At 43.7% G+C, this 22,171-nt stretch overlaps 1 protein-coding gene across 1 annotated transcript in view; it reads right to left on the minus strand.

The window, feature by feature from the left end:
* Positions 1-757: 757 nt before the first annotated feature.
* The window catches only part of LOC126477192 (vesicular acetylcholine transporter), a 75,519-nt gene continuing 54,105 nt past the window's right edge, over positions 758-22,171 (minus strand). Inside the window, exon 2 of the mRNA XM_050103599.1 lies at positions 758-3,736. Coding sequence (XP_049959556.1) covers positions 1,502-3,586 — 2,085 coding nt within the window. The 5' untranslated portion in view covers positions 3,587-3,736 and the 3' untranslated portion in view covers positions 758-1,501. The remainder of the gene's footprint in view (positions 3,737-22,171) is intronic.

Here is a 22,171-nt window from a genome sequence, read left to right on the forward strand (position 1 = left end):
GTTGAATTCACGGTTAGAAAGCGTACATTTTTAAAACAAGTAACGAACTGGCAGATGGAACAGAACTGCAACATACTTTTTTTTTTTCTATCAATGTCATTCGCCATTGTATGGAGATCTTTTCTACAGCCTAGACCTTGCTTTACGTGCGCCGTTTGTTACATAGTGGTATATAAACTCTCTAACATATATATTTGTATTTATATATATGTACATAGAGCTAACTATCCATAACAGTATCACTACATTGAGAGCCAGTACAAACTGTCGCGTAACACTGGAAATATCACACATCTTAACAGCTATACGATATAGTTTGCACATGATATGTACGTAATTCTTGGTTGTTTGTCATTCAAGATAGCGACAAATGTAAGAAGTTCAGCTAAAGTAACATAAACGATATGTTATATACAACTCTCAGTGTTTATGTTACAACTTTCAAAGGGACCATGACGTTGGAACCTCTGTATAAAACTTATGTTCTATGTGTTACAAAATAAAATACAACAGGTTTTACATCTACTGATGCTAATACCATAGAACAAAGGTCAAGTCTCCTAGTGTATGATTTAGGAAGGAAATAACTTTCAGCTTGTCTATATACATAGTTACATCATTTAAAAACCTATACACTATTTTTACATAATTATATATGTATATATTTATATAAATATATGTCCAATAACAACGAGTATTCAAAATGATCAATTGTGTTCACCTAAGTTTCTTTACAAAAACAAGTAACACTATCTATGAATACGCGAACGATATGTTCCACGAGTGTCTTTTTAACTCTTAAAATCATTTTGTACAATCTAACTAAACTCCATACCGTAAATGAATCCATATATTCAGTAGCAGACATCAAAGTGCTCCAATAAACTACACGTCTCTAAAAATAAAGGCGGACATTACTGAGACTTCTCAGAATATTACGGAATCAGCACTAGTGTTTTTGAGGTGCAGCAGTTCGTGGATGATCTACAAATCAGTACATTCTTCGCCTCATGATGCTTCATTTTGTTGTCGTTGGCATGGCCAGATGGTAGGATGAAATTTATTGCTGATCTTCATAAACCAAAATAATATGAGTACAGTGTTCCAGAGGACTTACTTCTAAATTTAAACCATTGAGGATGGAATGATATGATGTAGTATGTTTAACAAAAGTTAAATTCGACGAGTTCACATTCTTATCACATAACTTCCACTTTTTCGCTTCCGGTGACGATGAACCTTACATTGTGAGTTTTGAATTTCACGAATCCCAAAGAAAAATTTCGTGGATCCAGTGGAAAGAAAGAAACACTCGTTTATTGCTTAAATCCTAAGTTATATTACCACATTCACTTTCGTGCTTCGTCTAACCTCATCTTCCCTCTTTGTCTTTCCATACCTTTCCCCGGCACTTGCACACAGACACACATAAACACATTCACACACACACGTAGATAGGGGAGTATCAGTCTTCATTTCCGAACGCTATAATTTTTACATTTTAATAGCCAAAGCCCTGCCTGAAGGGGTTCTTGTCACTTAGGGGCTGGGGCTGTTGCACAGGTGGTGGTTCACTCGCTGCCACCCTAAACGGGTTCGTGTCCGTTTGCCGAGCCGGAGCCTGATCTTGTGACGACCTCGCAACGCTCGCTGTAGGCCTCTGGTAGGCCTGAGTTGACGGTTGGTAGCCCTGTTGCACTTGGTAATTCTGTGGTTGATGGTATCCCTGCTGTTGGGCCTGGTAACCTTGTTGCTGATAGCCTTGACTCTGATACGCTTGAGCCTGGTACCCACTTTGTGACTGGAATGGCTGAGTCGGTGCCGCTGGTTGGTAGCTTTGCTGGACTGGTGCGGTGTGGTATGATTGCGCTCCTGCTGGTTGTTGTGACTGGAAAGCTTGAGTTTGATTTACTTGAGGCTGGTAACTTGGCTCCTGAGCATACTGTTGTTGTGGAGGCTGCTCTTGCTGGTAGTATCCTCCTGTAACTGTGGGGGCATACCCATTTACCTCTAATGCCTTGTCGACATTCGTCTCCTGAATACCTTGCGATTCATCCTCCTGAAAGCGAGAGTATTCGAGATGATTTTTGAGGTCTGTAGAAACCGGTCGTTGGTCTTGCATCGTGTAGGTCTGATACTGCTTGTCGGGCGGATCTCCCACCAGTATATTTGCCTCGTTCTCCAACGGCTTGAAGTCATAAATGTGCCTGAGATACATCAATGCAGGGGCGTACAGTAGGTTTGCGAAAGCAATACCAACGTTGAGAGCTGTGAAGCCGATTGCTTCGACGACACCGCCCGCTATAACGGGACCCACTGCGTATGCCACCGAGTATGAGATATCTGCGATGGCGTAAATACTTCCGTACACAGAGACGTAGCGCACATCCACAAGATAGCCAAGTGTAGGTAGGAGCGCGGTGTCTATCAGCGCTATACCGAAGCAGATGCCACATATGGGAACCATCAGCGCTTTGTACGACGTCGCAAATGGGATTATGAAGCAACAGAGACCTTCTAGAGCGAGACCACCAGCCGCCATTAACCACTGGTACTGAGGATATTGTTTTGCCATCTTCACAGTCAGGGCAACGCCGAACACGTGAGGGAAGAATGCTGGCAGCCAGATCATTCCGATCTTCCAGTTATCCGTCGTCAGATTGTCCTCCATCCAGAGGGAAATTGTGGGTTCGAGGAAAGCGAGCGCTACATTGGACATCATTAGTGCTCCAGAACACACAGCGATGTAAGGATCGATGAAGAGCCTCCATATTGGAGTTCCTGCGACACGCTCCCGCTGTGAATCTTTGATCTGCTCTTTGATAGGCTTCATGACAAGAAGAAGCATGAAACCGTCGAGGAGAGAAACGAAAGCCAGTACCAGGAAGGGAACCTCCTTTCCAGCGAACTGATACAGCGCTCCTCCGAATGGTGGTGCTACGAGGCAGCCGAAACTGATGAAGGCGAGAGCGATACCCAGGGCTTTGGAGCGCTCTGACTCCTCCGTGAAACGATCGGCGATCATCGCGAGACCGGATGTGTCTGCGAAGGCAGATCCCACGCCTTGCAAGCTACGCGCAAAGAAGAGTACGCCGTAGCTACGTCCGCAGGCGAACACTGCCGTCGACAGGAACATGATGGTTAAGCCGATCATCATGGGCACGTCGTAGCCAATGCGATCGATAAGGGCCCCAGAGAACGGGTTCACCATAAGCTGCACCATGGCTTTGCTGGCGAACAAGATCCCCGTGGCGGAGTCCTGTCCGTGGTGGTCCCGATGCACTGGTGCACCTTTGGGCGGCGCCACTGTGGTCGTCGCGTTGGGGTCCGGGGGCGGCACTGTTGGAGGTGGACCCCAAGCGCCAACGTAGCGCAGGTAGTCGGGGATTATGGGCACGATCACCATATAGAGCATGTTGTCGAGCAGTAGTGCGATCGACACGATGACAAGGATGAGCTTGCGCTGCGACTTGGGCTCGTGCAGCTTGGCCCAGATGGCGGAGCGCAGGTCGGCGAAGGGGATGGGCACAGACGCGATGGCCGCGAAGCCGGTGAGCCATCCCCGCAGGCGCGCCGGCAGGCTCATGGTGACGGCGCTGGAGCTGCTGCTGCCGCTGGCGCTAGTAGACTCCTAGTGCGGCCATAGCGCCTCTGCGTGGCGGAAACCGGCGCCGGGTGGGAACGGCGGCACTTCAGCCGGCCATGGTCGTGGTCGTGGCAGGGCGGGGCGGGCAACCTTCAACACACAACACACTTATCGTTAGGCACACTCGGCTGTCAGCTTATTCTACTCTGCAGGACGAGGGGAGAGGTGGAGAGGAATGAGCAGGAAGGGCTCGTGAAGGGTCATGCGCCGTCCCCACCCGGCTGTCCGCTCCGCTGCGACGTGCGCTCGCAGCCTACATCGCGAGCGAGCTCTGTATACGCACCGTCTGTTCTGGACAAGCGCTGTCCTTCTGAAGGGTGTTGAATACCGACTGCACCAGCTGCATCATGTGATACACTCTTCACGCCTGGTGCTGGCGCTACTCTTCTTGCATTCGTGAAACACCCGTCTGTTATTTATGATGTTTTCGCTTTTGGAAGCGTTCCCACTCTCAGCTAGATAAATGCTCAGCTGACCGTGAAATTCTGCTTCGCATAGGCTTAATCTGTTTACAAATACATACTAGATAAGCCGTATACTTAGCAGCCTTGTAATGTATTGGGATATAGGAAAACCACAGTCTATCGTCCCGTCGACAGTGTAGCTCCAGGCTACATAAGACAAGAGTAGAGGTACGAGTTTGACACGGAATTCTCGCCTGAACTATCCTAGCAATCGGAGAGTTTACGAAGTGGTTGCAAGTGAAACGCGGGCGATGAACAGTTCAAACGAAAAGAAAATAGCTCTTTTTGTGGTGTTGTCCATAGAATAACGCAGAAGATTATGTGGGTGGATCCAATAATTAATGAGAAAGCACTGAATCGAGTTGGGGAAAAGGGATCAGTTGAAAGAACACATCTTGAGGCATGAAGCAATTTGGTATAGACGAAAGCGAGAGGTGCAAAAATTATAAAGAAGGCAAATGATTGACTACAGCAAGGAGACTAAAGTGAACATAAGTTGCAGAGGCATCTCAGCCATGTAGATGCTTCCACATATGCACTAGCGTGGAGAGGTGCATCAAAACCAATCTGGACTGAAACAACAGAAAAAACACGATATATAGGAAAAGATGGTGGACAAAAGGAAGTCGAACCAAACTCATTCTGAATGCAAGTTCATTTAAGAGTTTTTGAGTCAAACCTTTACATTTTATGACTTCATACACAATATGTTTCTCGGTAAATATAGTCAAGAAGTAAATCTGCTTCCTCGCTCTTGTGCCAAGCAGAATCATGTTTTAGGGAAATTATTGTTTCATATGCTTTTTAGAAATACTTTTCTAAAACAGTAAACATTTTCTATATTGTGATTCTTGAGTTTCTCCCGGCGTATTTGATAATCAAAATATCCACGGGTGTGCTGCCGGTCTATAGTGTCCAACGGGCACTATAGACCGGCAGCACACCCGTGGATATTTTGATTATTTTCTATATTGGATAATGGCATTGATACATTCAGGCCACATCTGTTAACAGATGAAAGCACCAGTACTACACGTAACCTTAGAGCAAGCCCTTGTTGCATTAGTCAATTTGACACTGATTGTATAAGCAAACAATGATCAAGTACCAGAGAGCTGTTGCATCAAAAGCCAAGACAAATCAAGAGGAAGGCTGAGGGGAATAAGGACACAACAAGGATTAGGACATGACAAAGGAATAAATAGAATGGGGAGGACTATTCAATAAAAACATTATACTAGTAATATTTTTCAAATACTAAATGTATGAAATGGAAAACTACTCGAAATCTGGAAATCTTTGACTGTTATGTCAATCAAATTGGATTCGCGATGTGTCGGTATCAAGATAACATTTATGAAGCTAAATAGCTAAACAAACACGAAGTGAATTATTCCTCAAATAATTTTAATTTTAGATCTAAAGCGGACTAACTTAAAAAGCTACTAGCAAGGAGTGAAGCGAGAACGCTTGTAACTATACATAAAGCAATTAGAGTTGGCGCTAACATGATAAAGACCTGCTAGCAACAAATATTAAAGTTAACAATGGAAAATGCAATATGAATATATAACTTACAGGATATAGATTATTAAGATGGTTTCATTACTAATTTTTGAGATATTAAAATGAAGTAATGTAAACAAAACCTCCAAAGAAGATAATGGAGCTATGACTAATTACAGGAACATACGTTTGCTACATTCTTGTTATAGTATCTGATGCTAATCCCAGAAAATTGTTGACAAAAGATAAAATACTGATTACAGTTAATCTTACCGAGAGAGGAAGAAAATCTAGTTTATTCAGTGACTATGAAAGAATTCAAAACAGATGTGCAGTAGGAAATATTAAGTTGATGGAGGACTATAGCTTATTTTCCTAACGAAATAACAATCGCTATACAGGAAGCATGGTCTACGGTTTTGAACGACTGAAACTTCTTCGGTTTCAGCCAAGAGAAAGGATGCAGTAAGCTACATTATTCAAAAGGTATGGAAATGAAGGCACGTTTTACAGTCCGTGACAGTATTATTTGTATATAATGAAATTATCATAATGCAGAAAGTAAAATTCTAAGTCATATAAGTTGAACCACGTATACAAGGAATTTAATATAAAAATACAGAAAAAATGAAAACATAATCAAAGTGCAAGTGTGATTTGAATAAGTCTGGAAGTTTATTCATTAAGCTTATACGTACATTACAAACTAATTTCATGATACCTATATAAATCTAAAAAAAGACCTTAAATTCAGAATTGGAATACTGCAACGAAAAGTGGCACCTAGAGTAAGAAGAAATTCCTTATTTTAATTTGATAAAGTAAGATGTGGACCCTCATAATAGTCAACTATAGCAGCGAAAATGTAGTTCTTGCATCGTATAGCAGGCTATGAACTAGTGTTTGCGAAAGAAATGAAGACACAACTCTGTCGCAGAGTACGTGATTTCTGTTGTGGTACATGCTCTGCATCGCTCTGAACATAAGAGAAATTAACAGTTGGATCCGCTTGGAATTTGTATTGTACGCCTTTAGATCACTGGTCAGATCAACGCACTGCTGTACTGCGAGCGAAATAATCCTTACGGCCTGGGAGCAATGAACAGCTGTAAGCAGGTTACACAAAGCGCAACATATGGCACACGGGTGACAGCGATGGGTCATTAGCGGATTGAATCGAAACTGTAAAGAGTCTCCTGCGCTACGGCTTTACCCCATTCAGTAGGAGGTGACGTCCGCTGTTCAGCATAACGTGGGTATCGCCGGCCGAGGGTTGCACATTGCAGGACTGGAAATCCGAAGATAAACACGACGACTTTGTATAATACCACTTTAATGACTCCGATGATAGTGAGAGGAACGTTCATGGAACTATGGAGAGTGGGAGCTGTTTATCTTCGATGATTATTTCCGTTTGACACTGACGCCCGAGTCCCCACGTGAAGACGACGTGAACATAAGTATGCTGAATGGTATTTTACCAAATATTTCGAAGTATGAAATCATAGTGCGGGACGTGATACTGTATTGTGGAGGATCACCAGGGGACTTCGTTACAGGAATCTGAACAAACCGATACACAGAGTTTAAATGGCAACTGTTTACAAAGTACCTAACAGGTACAGGTAAAGTCAATATGAACCAGGTTGACATAGGACACTTGTGGTACGTCAAGCTGGGAAAGAATCTCAAATTGGCCTACAAAAGTCACATAAGCATGCACGATGCACGCCATGCGCATTATCTTCTGACTGGTTCGATGCGGTCCGCCTTGAATTCCCCTGCTGCGCTAACTTCTTTATCTCAGTGCAGCACTTCCACCCTATTATTTGTTTCACGTATCCACATCTGTGCCTTGCCCTACAGGTTTTACAATCTGCCGTTCGCTTCCATATCCTTATCTTATCATTCTACCTGATTTGCATCAATCTCCTATCGCACCACATCTCAGACGCTTCGATTCTCTTCTGCTGTACACCAAACACATATTCTCAGAAATTTCTTTTTGAAATTAACGCCAATGTTTGATACTAAAAGACTTCTCTTCTCCAGTAATGCCCTCTTCCCAGTGCCAGAGCGCTTTTCGTGTCCTCTTTGCTTGCAAGATGGCAGAATTCCTTAATTTAGTGTATTTTGTGATCCACAATTTTGATGTTAAGTGTCTCACGATTCTCAGTTCAGGTACATCTTATTTTGCGATTTACTCTCAATTCATGTTCTGTACTCGTTAGACTGCTTATTCCATTCAACAGATCCTGTAATTCTTCTTCATCTTCACTGAGGACAGCAATGTCTTCAGCGAATCTTTTCATTCATATTCTTTCATCCTGAATTTTAATCACACTTTTGAACCTTTCGTTTACTTCCATAATTGCTTCTTCGATGTACGTATTTTGCCGTTGAAATTGTTTTGTGTAATTACTAATTAGTAATATTTTCCAACAGTGTTTGCTTTCGTTCTAGAGGTCTTCTGCCTTCAGATTATATTTATGTTAGTACTTTCTTTTCACTGGCTGCACTGAACTTAGAAAATTTGCTGACTTGTTATATCTTTTGGTTTGCTTAAACCCTACTGTGCACTTGTCCACTGTAGAGGACAGCTATTAATGTCAGTTTTTCGGGCTTTTTAATCGGTCGTACACACAGACCACTCCAGTGGAGTTCTCCTACTATTGCTGTAGCCTGCGTGCATTTGCAGCCTCAGGGCTTATTCGAAACGCCAAAGAAGCGACCATTAAGAGCTGTTCATCCCAGTGGACATGTGCACCACAGGGTTAATTTTGCTTCACCGGACTTAGAAACTTTTCTCATTATGAACTTTGACCTTAACTGGTCCTTTGCCGACCTTACACTAAGTTCCGCACGCTCCACCTTGGAGAAATATAGGAATACGGCTGACCACGCTTCCCGGTCTGGTAACATCCCAAAAACAGCCGTTTGTGTTGTGGTGTTAATGACAATGCGGCTGTATTTCCCTGGTCCTGCTACTGCCGATCTCCGACCATTGGGGCATGGTGACACAGGGCGTTGCAGGGGGTCCATTACTTCTTCTCGATTGCCTGTCACAGGGGAGACCACTGTGTGCTCGTAGAACAATACGACGACCATCCCTTGTGGTGGTCAGTCGTGGTCAACCGGAACACTGAGGAAGAGTTTGTCAGCCGTCAACTTCAATGTAGTCAGTCATCGAGCCACTGTCACATCTGAATGTCCCGCAGATCTGGAAATTATACAATTCGATCAGCTCATGAACTGGAGAACCACGATGAGGACTCTTCCAAACTGTAAAGTGCTGATAATTCTGTCTCACAAGCACACGCGGCGTCTCCGTGTCCTTCACAGTGATCATATCTGACGCTGTTCACGCCCGGAGCCGGAAATCGCATGAAAATCACGCGAGTTATCTTTACCGGTATGCAAATAAAACGGAAGAAAACATATTTTGTAGCACACTCTTCAGGAGAACTATAAACCAATGTGGAGTGCTGGAATGATGATTAGTAGCACTACGGTCAACTCAGAGAAGGGACACAGCTTTCTCTTTCCGACCGTGCATGCTGCGGTGTGACGTTATTCCTTCCGAGTACCAAGTTGCTCGTAGCATCAGGTCACAGTTTTTCTTTCAAACAGTGTGTAGCATATTGTGCAAGGGTACAGTACGAGGGATTTTTGTGGAGTAACTAAGGCAACGGCGCCTTGGCCGCCAGGTCAAATGCCCTGACTGGGAATCAGCCAGCTCAGGTTTGATTCCCTCTGTTACCAACTTATATATACACTATTGACCATTAAACTTGCTACACCAAGAAGAAATGCAGATAATAAACGGGTATTCATTGGACAAAGATATTATACTAGAACTGACATGTGATTACATTTTCAGGCAATTTGGGTGCATAGATCCTGAGAAATCAGTACCCAGAACAACCACCTCTGGCCGTATTAACGGCCTTGATACGCCTGGGCATTGAGTCAAACAGAGCTTGAATGGTGTATACAGCTACAGCTGCCCATGCAGCTTCAACACGATACCATAGTTCATCAAGAGTAGTGACTGGCGTATTGTGACGAGCCAGTTGCTCGGCCACCATTGACCAGACATTTTCAATTGGTGAGAGATCTGGAGAATGTGCTGGCCAGGGCAGCAGTCGAACATTTTCTGTATCCAGAAAGGCCCGTACACGACCTGCAACATGCGGTCGTGCATTATCCTGCTGAAATGTAGGGTTTCACAGGGATCAAATGAAGGGTAGAGCCACGGGTCGTAACACATCTGAAATGTAACGTCCACTGTTCAAAGTGCCGTCAATGCGAACAAGAGGTGACCGAGACGTGTAACCAATGGCACCCCCATGCCATCACGCCGCGTGATACGCCAGTATGGCGATGACGAATACACGCTTCCAATGTGCGTTCACCGCAATGTCGCCAAACACGGATGCGACCATCATGATCCTGCAACCAGAACCTGGATTCATCCGAAAAAATGACGTTTTGCCATTCGTGCACCCAGGTTCGTCGTTGAGTACATCATCGCAGCCGCTCTGTCTGTGATGCAGCGTCTAGGGTAACCGCAGCCACGGTCTCCAAGCTGCAAACGTCGTCGAACTGTTCGTGCAGATGGTTGTTGTCTTGCAAACGTCCCCATCCGTTGAAGAAAAAAAAAAAAAAAAAAAAAAAGATTGAAATGGCTCTGAGAACTATGAGACTTAACATCTGAGGTCATCTGAGGTCATCAGTCCCCTAACTAACCTAAGGACATCACACACATACATGCCCGAGGCAGGATTCTAACCTGCGACCGTAGCGGTCGCGCGGTTCCAGACTGAAGCGCCTAGAATCGCTCGGGCACCTGCTGCCGGCACCGTCTGTTGACTCAGGGATGGAGACGTGGCTGCACGATCCGTTACAGCCACGCGGATAAGATGCCTTTCATCTCGACTGCTAGTGATACGAGTCCGCTGGGATCCAGCACGGCGCAGAAACGTGATGGGACGCATTTCTCCTCCTTACACGAGGCATCACAACAACGTTTCACCAGGCAACGCCGGTCAACTGCTGTTTGTGTTTGAGAAATCGGTTGGAAACTTCCCTCATGTCAGCACGATGTAGGTGTCGCCACCGGCGCCTACGTTGTGTGAATGCTCTGAAAAGCTAATCATTTGCATATCACAGAATCTTTTTCCTGTCGGTTAAATTTCGCGTCTGTAGCACGTCATCTTCGTGGCGTAGCAATTTTAATGGCCAGTATTGTATTTGCTGCTGACCGTGCAAAGCCGGAGCGCTTCGCTAGTTGCCTTTTAAAGATGTAGTTTGCCTTTGCGTTTTGTGGCGGTACATGTCCACCGTAAGCAGTGGCCGGCAGACGGCAGAGCAGTCGCTTGCGATCGCCCCCCGGCCGCGAAGCGCGGCGCTATGGTGGCTGCGCTGGCTCGTCGCCCGCGGCTGATCGCGACGCTGTTTACACAGCGGACGCCCGCCGCCGCCCCTGCTGCACAAACAGGCGCCGCGTTGTTTTGACGTCGCGCGCCGCCGTTTTAAAGCAGCTGGCTGCCTGCTGCCTGGCTGAGCCGCGTCGGGGGAGGGGACCGCGCTCAGCTGAAATATTTAGCGGCCTGAAATTTTTATAAGGCGGCGCGGCGAGCCCGCGAGGGGAGACGGGCGTATCGCGAACGCGTCTGCGCGGTCGCCGCCGAAGGCTCTCACAGTAGCAGCACTCGCCTTTACAGCTCCGCATATGCGATTAGCCGAGATGCGTGAATGTTAACGACCGTCACAAAATACGAAAGTTGGAAGAGCGAATCTTCTGCAGTCGCTACATAGGCCGTAAGAAAATTTTCAGCGTTGTTTCCAGTGGGCAAGTCATTCATATACAACAGTGACAACTAACCACTGTGTGGCTGACAGATGACATATACTACCTGATCAAAAGTGTGCGCTCCTATGTAATGCACAGTTGACCACTAGATGTAAAGACAGGTCAGTACAAAAGAGGCGAGGATTATTGTCTTGTCAGGGGAGAAGCAGTAACAGCAAAGTGGCTCAATCAGGAGAGATCAGTAACTTCGAATGTGGACTACTCGGTTGTCATACGAGTAACAAATCCAACACGGACATTTCACCCGTTCGAAAGCTGCCCAAGTAGACTTTTGGTGATGTGACTGTGAAGTGAAGATGGACACGAACCATTGGCAGTGTGTGTATATGTTGGGGAGGGGAGGGGATGGAAGGGGAAGGAGGGAACTAATCATCCAGCAGTCCAGCTAGTACAGTCAGTGAGCGAAGAATTAGAAAGAACTGGTTACAGTGGTCGAGAAGTTCCGAAAAAGCCAAACGTTGCTGCAGTCAATGCTAATCGACGCTTGAAGAGGCGTTAAAAGCGATGCCAGTGGACAACCGGTGAATGAACACGAGTGACTTGAAGCGATGAATCCCGCTGTAGTCGGTTTTTACTCGACTACAATTATCCTTCTCTTATAAAATACGAAGAACGTTTTTTTAGCTGCCGGACTATATTCCTCTGACATTGTGTAAATAACGACACCATAAATTTTAATTTTTCTTAAAGAATTACATTTGATTGAACGTCTCTATTATTGTGATAGATATTAATATTATTGTAAAGAATGTCATATCATCGTCGTATCTCTGAATTAAAACAACTGAATGTTTTAATTATGTACGTGGGTTGTTCATTGTAATGCAAAGTATAATATGGTCATTTCACATAAGTGTGAACAGCTCTTCTGCATCCCAGGTATTTACATTACGTTAAATTCAAATTTATAATAACCATTCAAGTAACTCAGGGAATTACAGAGCTTTTTCCTTTGACGCGTTGTTTACCTGAGCTTGATACGCACAGCGGCAAAGATAGAGAAGAACATTTTGGGACTCTCCTGTAGGCAGTGCTGTGATGCAGTCTGTGTTGTGAAGCACTCAATTAAAAATATTGATCACTGTGCGAAGAAATTTTACTATGAAGCTTCGGTAACCGGAGCGGGTGCCTCAGTAAACTATTTGACGCAGTCGCAATATTCTTCCTGAAATGAAATGCGTGCAAGTAATTGCGTCACTGGCAGTTCAAAAGCACTTCCTCTGGAAGGCGTCACGTCGATCCGTATTCATCTATGTTAACAGAGACGTGAAATAACTGTATAAATTTATTCGACGATTGTTCATGTGCTACAAGGCAAGAACTTCCAAGTATTCGTGTATTTAGAATTGTATAAGTAGTAGCAGCAACTATTAGTATTAATATTACAAACATTTCTTAACCTGTTGCCTTTGTCATTTAAAACAGAACAAATATATTGAAGGGCTACGATTTCAGTAAATGTAATTATGTGTCACGAGAATGCTAGCCTATCATTTATTTAACAAAGTCAGTATTTAAGCAACCTATCAAAAAATAAGACTATATATTTGGAAGGGTTGCCTTTCACACTGCTAGAGATAAATTCGACTTTCATTCATGTTTCAATTTTATCGTAAATGATCTTTACTAATTATTTCAGATTACATTTCGTCAAAGACGGTAACTAGCAAGTTGGTTGCTTCCATATTGCTTTTAAGTAATTTAAAAAAAAAAATTAAAAGCAAAGCTTTCGACAAGTTTCTCAGTTAATTACAAAACTAAAGAACAGAACTGGTCCCTTCCGGTCTGGATACCGTTATCTTTTCAGTTTTGAAACAATGAAAAATCCAGGATGGAACGTAACAATATTATGAAAAGGAAAGTTGCCACTCAATGTATAGCGGAGATGCTGAGTCGCAGATAGGCACACCAAACAAAATGTATAAATAACGCTTTCGGCCCCTAAGGCCTTCGTCTGGTGAGTGGCAACTATCTTTCTCATAATATCTTTTAAGTTCAGTATTTATTTAAAACGGTCATACTAAAGGTAAGTTAGTTTATGTTCTCATCTCAGGGCTGAATATTGGATATCGCTAAGTTATCTGAACGATAACTGAGATAGGAAGTACAATAACAATTTTTTGATTGCTTTTTGTACGGAAACAACCGCATCCTTTATCCACCCAACGCATTGGAACTTATAACATAGCCTTCTGCAATAGTTCAGTTCGACATCTTGTCCAAATTGTTATTATTAATGTCCGTTGACAATTTAGCATTAAGTTATAAGTCTAAATGGTTAATAAGAATCGTTCACCTTTAAATTAGTAGCTTATCTCAAGTAGTTTCACTTCTTGCGGGAGTTAAAAGTTTCGCAACAAGGGCGCTTAACTTTTGACAGTATAAGAAAAACGTAGGAGACGCTACACTTAAACAATGGATTAGTGTTGTCATGTGAATTCGAAAATGTATATATGAGAAAACAGGTCAGAGGTCAGTAGCCCTTTTTTTTTTTTTTTGGTCATCAGTCTTCTGCTTGGCTTTATGCGGCCCCTCTCCTGTGCTAACCCCTTCATCTCAGAGTAGCACCTGCAGCCTGCATCCTCAATTATTTGCTGGATGTATTCCAATCTCGGTCTTCCTCTACAGTTTTTGCCTTGTACAGCTCCCTTTAGTACCATGGAAGTCATTCCCTCATGTCTCAACAGATGTCTATCACCCTGTCCCGTCTCCTTATCTGTGTTTCCCAAATATTCATTTCCTCTTCGATCCTGCGCAGAACCTACTCATCCCTATCCTTATCAGTCCACCTAATTTTCAACATTCGTCTGTAGCACCACATCTCAAATGCTTCAATTCTCTTCTATTCCGGTTTCTCCACAGTCCATGTTTCACTGCCATACAATGCTGTACTCCAGACGTACATTCTCAGAAATTTCTTCCTCAAATTGAGGCCTATGTTTGATACTTGTAGGCGTATCTTGGCCAGGAATGCCCTTTTCGCCATTGCTAGTCTGCTTTTGATGTCCTCTTTGCTCCCTCTGTCATTGGATATTTTACTGCCTACGTAGCAGAATTGCTTAACTTCATCTACTTTGTGACCATCAGTCCCGATGGAATTTTCTCACTGTTTCTCATTTCTGCTACTTCTCATTACTTTCGTCTTTCTTCTCTCAAACCATATTCTGTACTCATTAGATTGTTCATTCCATTCAGCGGACCATGTAATTCTTCTGCATTTTCATTCTGGATAGCAATCGCATCATTGACATCCTTTCGCTTTGAATTTTAATTCCATTCCTAAACCTTTTTTTTATTTACATCATACCTTCGTCGATGTACAGACTGAACAGTAGGGGCGGAATCTGAGCACTTCGTTCTTGTTCGTCCACTCTTATTATTCCCTCTTGGATCTTGTACATGTTCTATATTACCCGTCTCTCCCTATAGCTTACCCCTATTTTTCTCAGAATTTCGAACATATTGCACCATTTTACGTTGTCGAACACTTTTTCCAGGTCGACAAATCCTATGAACGTGTCTTGATTTTTCTTAAGCCTCGCTTGCATTACCAACCTAAAAACACAGTTTTCTTTTCCATTTTTCTGTATGTTATTCTTGTCAGCAACTTGGATGCATGAGCTGTTAAGCTGATTGTGCGATGATTTTCGCACTTGTAAACTCTCGCAATGTTCGGAAATGTGTGGACGGTATTTTTCCGAAAGTCAGACGGTATGTCGCTAGAGTCATGCATTCTACACATCGACGTGAATAGTCATCTGTTGCCACTTCCCCCAATGATTTTAGAAATTATGACGGAATGTTATCTAGCTTCAGCATGGATTCATTGTCCTAGAAAATACCGATAAAAAGGTCTCCAGGCTGATGGTTGCCCCATTGCACCACGTTGGTCCATTTGATTGTCCAGCGTTTGGCTCTGAGCACTATGGGACTTAACTTCTATGGTCATCAGTCCCCTAGAACTTCAAACTACTTAAACCTAACTAACCTAAGGACATCACACACATCCATGCCCGAGGCAGGATTCGAACCTGCGATCGCGGCGGTCGCACGGTTCCAGACTCTAGCGCCTAGAACCGCTCGGCCACTCCGGCCGGCTGTCCAGCGTTTGGCATGGGACGTTTTTCAGTGGACAGTCCATTCTATCTATGGAATACAAAAGCTGAGAAGACCCGTCGTCGGTCAATAGCACTGCTTCTCCGATGTTATTGAGCAAACCAAGTGTTTCTGCTCGGTGCTTGGAGCGGTTGCTTCAGCACCCAAAATACAGTTGAGTTAGAGAAGCTGTTGTGTCAGGCATTAGTCTGCTTGCCTGCTGTTTCATTTGCATGTTAAGCGGTTCCATGACATACGAGGTACCATTCAGGTGTTTTCAAAATACTGCACTTTCATGTTCACACTCAATGGCACGTGCAGCTCACAAATTTCACGGAGATGGTAGTGTAAAAGGGATGTCCAATCGCTGGCATGTGACTTAATTTAGGCACTGTAGTACATATTTAAGAAGGCTAAATTTCATCTTCAGGTGTGGTAAAGTGAATAATTATAAAACTCCTGTGACTGTATAACTGAGATAATTGTTCCTCTTACCTCACCTGATTGTGTAAGCGGTCACTCCGAAGCTTGCACGAGGCTAACCATAATATTTTAATTATATACACAGAAAATTAAGTTGCATATAAATTCAGACATGAATCAAATCATGCTATACGACGTTTTGAACAGGACAAAGGTCGCCACTCGCTGGGTATCCCTTTTGCTCACAGCAATTCAAAACGCTGCCGAAAAGAGACAGCAGCGGAAATGTAGCAGCTGTCTCAGGTCAATGAAAGTGACGTTCTTGGTCGTCTAATCACCATGAACGAGTAATGGATGTAATCACTGTGTCGACGAAACAAAGGAACATAGCAAGAAGTGGGCTCACCATTGTGTGTAAGACTAAACTATCATGCTGAGAGATTTTTGGGACTCCCACGGTGTGGTACTAACATACTATATTCGTAAGGGGCGAACAGTTACAGGAGAGTACTATCGAAACCTTTTGACGAGATTACAATGGTGTCAAGCTGGAGCGTCTTGGGAGAGGGGGAGAGAGGGGTGGTTGCTGCGGGAAAACGTCGTAGGTGATTCTGCACAGGACACAACGCTGTTTCTCTGGGCTATGAAACTTTGCCTCATTTCCCCGTATTTTCATGACATGTCACCCAGAGGCTTCTTCCTCCTTCACTGGACGAAAAACCACCATTACGTGCCAAGCGACGGCGAGGTAATTTTCACGCATGAAATGTATCCTAATCAGCCAAAATCCACGTGTGACATCGAATATGACAGAACCAACATCAAGGTTCATGGTCGCAGCTTGATTTTTAGAGATGATAATTAAGCTACCCTCGTATTATGACGAACAAATTAATTCACAAGTTTGGCACTGTCAGTAATTAAAGTCTACCCATACATGCATAATCAAGTGACCATCGTTATACAGGGAGGTTGAAATAAAACTTTCGCTACGTATGAGGGCTGCCATGAGAAACACAAGGGAGCTTTGTCGAAACATTTGTAAGGAGAAAAATGACGAATAAACCATTGAATGCAACACATTTTAATTTCTAGATGAGAAGGTAACATTTATTAACAGCATAGTATGTTTACGTTCCGGGTTACAAATGTGGCTCAATGTGACGGCCATCTGCACTCACGACAGCCTAAAACCGCACGAGGGATACCATTTCACAAATGTTCGCAGCACATTTCTGACGGTGGACCATGGATCGTTCAGCCGGCGCGACGCAGTTCGTGCACTCCTTGAAGATCGCACACTGCGTCTCGCATTCCTGCAGACAGTAAAGTCTTGATCAATTCGTGACGTAATTGACCGTCGGCCTCTCCCAGAAGCAATTCCCAAATCGGCACGTAATTCGAACTTATGAATAGTGTTGTTCCACTTCGGTGCGGAAACAGGACCTCTCTGTATTCTTTTAATACTCACGAAGAGCAGTAGTACCATTGATGTTGTTTTGATAAAACAGCTTTACGAGTAAATCCCTGCTCACCTTGTCCAGACCCATGTTAATATCTGCACGTGTAATGCATACACATACTTGAGTTTCAAGCCTACGTCGCCGTACCAGAACCGGCACCTAATGGTAAGTCATGAATCTAACACTAGTAACAACGCAAATCATGCAGCGCACAGTCTGAAAAACATGCCTCACTGTTTTCGGAGAGACAGTCCTCTTTGGGTGGAAAGCTAAGACAATCGCTGTCTGCGGGGTAATCATTTCCTTGACCAGTGACAGGAGCCAATGAAGGCAGGCTTTTTATACATTCGTATCTATTCGTATATCGAACGAGATACGTCACAAGCACCGAGCTGCGGGTGTCACGGTGCAGCCTCACAGAGAGAGAGAGAGAGGGAGAGAGAGAGAGAGAGAGAGAGAGAGAGAGAGAGAGAGAGACAGCGAGAGGGGGGGGGGGGGGGGAAGCAAGTTGTCACTGGACCGTGCCTGTGTAACCGCGCCCCGTGTAACCGTATCAGCCCGGGCTGGGCCGCCTAATTAATGAGGTGGCCCATACCACCGGAGCCGCGATACGCGCCGCTGCCCTCCTCCATTAGCGGAATCACCCGTGACGTCACAACAGCGGTAGCCCCGCGAACAGAGACCGGCCGCGAGTCGGAAGGAACTCTTAAGCCGACGTCACCCTGGACGAGATAGCTAACGTTGACGTAGCCTACTACGTGTTTTGCGACGTCACGATCTATTATTTAACACTGAGGAGCCATTTCGCCAAGTGAACACAAAATAAGATCTGCGATATGTCGACAATATGACACGTAAAATAGAACCAACAACATGCATGAACGCTAGCTACGTCATAAAGGGAATGTGCTAAACCACTACATCGTATTTGCCGTGTAGCACAAGCCCGTATAAGGTTCATTTGTGTTATACGCTACACCCTATAAATATAGACTGTTTATAAGCACCAGCACATTTAACGTCTCGAAATTGCGCCGTTATTAGTACGATTTGTTACAATAAAATGACAGGAAAAGTCATATTGGTGATTTAAGATTTATTTACACTGTAGCGTCAAAGAAACTGGTATAGGCATGCATATGACGTAGTAAATATTCCAGAATTCGAATGAGGAACAGGTGCCAACATCAGTAACGTAGAAGTAAATATTCTCGGATTAGTGAAGCAGCTTAAATCACTTAATAAAAGCAAATCTTCTGGTCCAGACTGTATACCAATTAGGTTCCTTTCAGAGTATGCTGATGCATTAGCTCCATACTTAACAATCATATACAACCGTTCGCTTGATGAAAGATCCGTACCCAAAGACTGGAAAGTTGCACAGGTCACACCAATATTCAAGAAACGTAGTAGGTGTAATCCACTAAATTACAGGCCTATATCATTAACGTCGATATGCAGCAGGATTTTGGAACATACATTACGTTCAAACATTATGAATTACCTCGAAGAAAACGGTCTATTGACACACAGTTAACATGGATTTTGGAAACATCGTTCTTGTGAAACACAACTAGCTCTTTATTCGCATGAAGTCTTTAGTGCTATTGACAAGGGATTTCAGATCGGTTCCCTATTTTTGGATTTCCGGAAGGCTTTTGACACTGTACCACACAAGTGACTTGTAGTGAAATTGCGTGCTTATGGAATATCGTATCAGTTATGTTACTAGATTTGTGATTTCCTGTCAGAGAGGTCACAGTTCGTAGTAACTGACGGAAAGTCGTGGAGTAAAACAGAAGTGATTTCTGGCATTCCCCAAGGTAGTGTTATAGGCCCTTTCCTGTTCCTTATCTATATAAACGATTTGGGAGACATTGTGAGCAGCCGTTTTAGGTTGTTTGCAGATGACGCTGTTGCTTATCGACTAATAAAGTCACCAGAAGATCAAAACAAATTGTAGAAAGATTTGGAAAAGATATCTGAATGTTGCGAAAATTGGCAGTTGACTTTAAATAACGAAAAGTGTGAGGTCATCGACATGAGTGCTAAAAGGAAACGTTAAACTTCGGTTACACGATAAATCAGTCTAATCTAAAAACCGTAAATTCAACTAAATACCTAGAAATTACAGTTACGAACAACTTAAATTGGAAGGAACACACAGAAAATGTGGGTAAGGCTAACCAAAGACTGCGTTGTATTGGCAGGACACTTAGAAAATGTAACAGATCTACTAAGGAGATTGCCTACACTATGCTTGTCCGTCCTCTTTTAGAATACTGCTGCACGGTGTGGGATCCTTACCAGATAGGACTAACGGAGTACATCGAAAAAGTTCAAAGAAGGGCAGCACGTTTTGTGCTATGGCGAAATATGGGAGAGAGCGTCACTGAAATGATACGGGATATGTTCTGGACATCATTAGAAGAAAGGCGTTTCTCGTTGCGACGGAATCTTCTCACGAAATTTCAAACACCAACTTTCTCCTCCGAATGTGAAAATACTTTGTTGACACCGACCTACATAGGGAGAAAAGATATCCGCTATAAAATAAGGGAAGTTAGAGCTCGTACGGAAAGATATAGGTGTTCGTTCTTTCCGCGCACTATACGAGATTGGAATAATAGAGAATTGTGAAGATAGTTCGATGAACGCTCTGCCAGGTATTTAAATGTGATTTGCAGAGTATTCATGTAGATGTAGATGTAGATGTATGATATGTAAACAGGCAGAATACGGCGCTGCGGTCGGCAACGCCTATATAAGATAACAAGTGTCTGGCGCAGTTGTTAGATCGACTACTGCTGCTACGTTGGCAGGTTATTAAGTATTTAAGTGAGTTTCAACGTGGTGTTACAGTGGGGCACGAGCGGTGAGACACAACATGTCCGAGGTGGCAATGAAGTGGGAATTTTCCCGCACGACCATTGGACGAGTGTACCATGAATATCAGGACTCTGGTAAAAACATCAAACCTTCGACATGACTGCGGCTGGAAAAAGATCCAGCAAGAATGGGACCAACGACAACACAAGGGAGTCGTTCAACGTGACGGAAGTGCAACTGTTCCGCAAATTGTTACACATTTCAGGGATGCGCCATCAACAAGTGTCAATGTGCAAACCATTCAAACAAGCACCATCCATATGGACTTTCGGAGCCGAAGGCTGACTCATGTACCCTTGATGACTGCACAACACAAAGCTTTACGCCTCGCTTGACCCGTCAACACCGACATTTCACTGTTTATGATTGGAAACATGTTGCCTAGTAGGACGAGTCTCATCTCAAATTATATCGAGCGGATTGGCCGTGTACGAGTACGGAGAGAACCTCATGAATCCATGGACCCTGCGTGTCAGCAGAGGACTGCTAAGGCAGGTGAGGGTCTGTAATGATGTGGGGCGCATGCAACTGTAGTGATATGGGACCTCTGATACGTCTAGAAACGACACTGACAGGTGACACAATCGTAAGCATCCTGTGTGATCATTTGCGTCGATTCACGTTCATTGTGCATTCCGACGGACTTGGGCAATTCCGGCAGGTCGATGCGACACCTCACACATCCAGAATTGCTACAGAGTGCGTCTAGGAACACTCTTGTAAGTTTAAACTCTTCCGCTGGCCATGAAACTCCCCAGACATGAACATTATTGATCGTATCTGGGATGCTCTGCCACTTGCCGTTCAGAAGAGATCTCTACCTCTCCGATGTTTCAGGCAACGACACATTTAAGATTCAGGAAAAACGTTTCGTTCTTGTTGGGATTTGATATAATTAAATGTCAATTAACAATATACTGGCGATTAAAGTCTGTAGAAATCCGTAACATAAAAACAAGATCGCTCATTTCAGAATTTGAGCATAGCGTATAGGGTGGGGATGGCACTTACGGAATATAGAGGTTCGAAAATAGAAGGATGCGTGTTGTGTTGAATCCAATTTATTTTTTCACCTTTACGCTTTCTAAAATGTTGTGAGTCTTTCTTAAGAAAGTAATAGAAGTAACTTCTGAAATACTAGGTGTTATATAAATACAAATCCAATGTCTGTCAGTACTGAGTTTGTTGGTTTTTGTGAACTTTTACAAGCTGACGTCCTTATTGACTGAAGATGTATCTTTCGTTTTTGTCTTATTACATGTGCCTGGATACTGAAGTTGCCATTTATATACACCAGAGACACAAAAATATGGCTCGTGTATGGACAAGGGATGTAATGTGTGTTTCAGTAGAGCTAACGTAGGAATTTAAAGCCGGCAGCTGCAGCCGGGAAACGCTTATAACGCAAAATCACGCTAACTGGCTCGTCGCTGTGCCGACGATGCTGTGCCTGCCTTGTGACGCTGGACATCCCGTCCGCGTGCCCGTCAACGTTAGCTGCCTCATCTCGTGTGACTACGGTTTTGCCGACATCGCAGATGCTTGGCGTGTACTTGTATATTATGATGAGTATGTAGGATAGATCCTTTTAAAGTCCACATGTACATTGACGAGTGAAGAGTAATTCAGCTGCACTGTTAACCACGGCATCAAAACAAAAATTTCGACATGTTATAGTACGCCGAGTTCAATGATTCAGTGTCGCCTCAGAGCGCATTGCGTTTACATTCATCCAGAAGCTACTACACCGATTGAATTGGCAACTGTTACAGTCGATTTGGTGAAAACTGATTCCAAGGTAACACCTTGT

Source organism: Schistocerca serialis, chromosome 1, assembly GCF_023864345.2.
Source record: "Schistocerca serialis cubense isolate TAMUIC-IGC-003099 chromosome 1, iqSchSeri2.2, whole genome shotgun sequence".
Taxonomy (NCBI): Eukaryota; Metazoa; Arthropoda; class Insecta; order Orthoptera; family Acrididae; genus Schistocerca; species Schistocerca serialis.